This window comes from Stigmatopora argus, unplaced genomic scaffold, assembly GCF_051989625.1.
Source record: "Stigmatopora argus isolate UIUO_Sarg unplaced genomic scaffold, RoL_Sarg_1.0 HiC_scaffold_138, whole genome shotgun sequence".
NCBI lineage: Eukaryota > Metazoa > Chordata > Actinopteri > Syngnathiformes > Syngnathidae > Stigmatopora > Stigmatopora argus.
This window is the reverse complement of record NW_027520149.1, coordinates 36233-38188: the sequence shown is the minus strand read 5'-3', so window position 1 is coordinate 38188 and position 1956 is coordinate 36233. Positions and strand designations below refer to the sequence as shown.

At 58.2% G+C, this 1956-nt stretch overlaps 1 protein-coding gene across 1 annotated transcript; it reads left to right on the top strand.

Moving 5' to 3' along the window:
• Positions 1-45: 45 nt before the first annotated feature.
• Positions 46-1327, top strand: LOC144070499 (uncharacterized; the record flags this gene model as incomplete). Its single annotated transcript, XM_077594965.1, has 2 exons — positions 46-591; positions 641-1327. Coding segments are annotated over 2 exons (1233 nt in total), but the record flags the coding sequence as incomplete, so codon positions are not given.
• Between the last annotated feature and the right edge of the window lie 629 nt (positions 1328-1956).

Genomic DNA, 1956 nt, shown 5'->3' with positions numbered 1-1956 from the left:
CTGTGGATCGCGGTGATTCGCGCGCAAAAAGACTGTGGTGTCGAGGTACCCGATGGCACCATCGAGGCGTATGAGTCGGCGATCGACCAAGTCGACCTGGCATCAATTGCCGAACGTGAGCAAGTAACACGACACGATGTGAAAGCTCGCATCGAAGAGTTCAACGCGTTGGCCGGATTCGAGCACATCCACAAGGGAATGACGTCTCGCGATCTCACCGAAAACGTTGAACAACTACAGGTTCGGCGAAGTTTGGAGTTGGTTCGTTCACGAATCGTTACCACCCTCGCTCGTCTGAGCGAGCTCGCTGTTCGCCATGATGAAACGGCACTGACGGGCCGAAGCCACAACGTGGCCGCTCAGGTAACGACACTGGGAAAACGGTTCGCGAACGCCGCCGAGGAGTTGTTGCAGGCCCACGTTCGCATCAATGAGCTGATCGGTCGATACCCGCTTCGGGGGCTCAAGGGCCCAGTGGGCACGCAACAAGATTTGCTGGACCTGCTCGGCGGTACCCAATCCGTTGAGCAACTCGAACAACGAATTGCCGAACACCTCGGGTTCGAGGCGACGCTCGACAGCGTCGGTCAGGTCTACCCGCGCTCACTGGACCTTGACGTGGTTTTCTGCCCTGCTACAGGTGGCGTCGGGCCCATCGAGCTTTTGCACGACGCTTCGCCTTATGGCCGGCCAAGAACTCGTGACGGAAGGATTCAAGGAGGGACAGGTCGGGTCGTCGGCGATGCCGCACAAGATGAATGCACGGTCATCTGAGCGCGTCAACGGCTTCCAAGCGATTCTGCGTGGTCATGTAACCATGGTCAGCTCACTAGCCGGTGATCAGTGGAATGAGGGCGACGTGAGCTGCTCGGTTGTGCGTCGAGTTGCGTTGCCAGACGCATTCTTTGCAATCGACGGTGTTTTCGAAACGTTCTTGACGATCCTCGATGAGTTCGGGGCTTTTCCTGCGGTCATCGACCGCGAACTCGAACGGTATTTGCCGTTCCTGTCCACCACAAAGCTACTTATGGCCGCAGTCAAGGGCGGTACCGGTCGAGAGCAAGCCCACGAAGCGATCAAGGAACACGCTGTTGCGGTTGCGCTAGAAATGCGCGAACGTGGCCGAACTACCAACGACCTTGTCGAGCGCCTCGCCGCCGACAGTCGCTTGCAACTCGACCGCGACGAACTCGATACCGCGCTCGCGAACCCACTGGAATTGTCCGGCCTCGCCCGCGATCAGATTTCGCGTATCGAATCCCGAGTTGCCGTCGTCGTGTCGACAGACCCCGAAGCCACCGCGTATCGGCCCGGAGGAATTCTCTAAGCGCCAGACACCGAATCGGCAGCACCGGTGACGCCACCCCGGGAAGTTGTCTCGACTCGGCGCGCCGCCCCAAATTTGGTGGATGTAGTTGTTTCGCGGTTGTTGAGGCCGACTGCAAAGCATGCGGTTATTTTCCCGGCAAGTATCGCTCGCTTTGCGAAGTTCCCGAGTATTTTTGGCACTCTTCGTGGCGTTTTCGTTGCTCGCAGTTCAATTGTCTTTTGCCCCAGCGCCCGACGCGGCCGCCGATGTTCCTTTCGCGCCAGAATTTTCAGCGAACGTACCTGGTGACATCGTGTATGTGTCAAACAGCTTGGCAACATGTTCAACCGGCACAACGGGTTGCGCTGCGGCGCAAGCGGGCGGTGCCGGCTCGAACAACCAATTCGGGGCCAACATGATCCTCATCGATGTCGACGCCGATCCGTCAACAACGAATTCGAGCACTGCGCAATACACACTTCCAAGCGGCGGCGAAGTGCTTTGGGCCGGCTTGTATTGGACCGGGTATTACACCGGTCCCACCGCGGACAAACAAGACGTACTCTTTCGGACACCCGCAGGCACCGGGTACACGCCCCTAACCGCAACCTTCTATGACGACTGGGATAACAATGACAGCTACTACA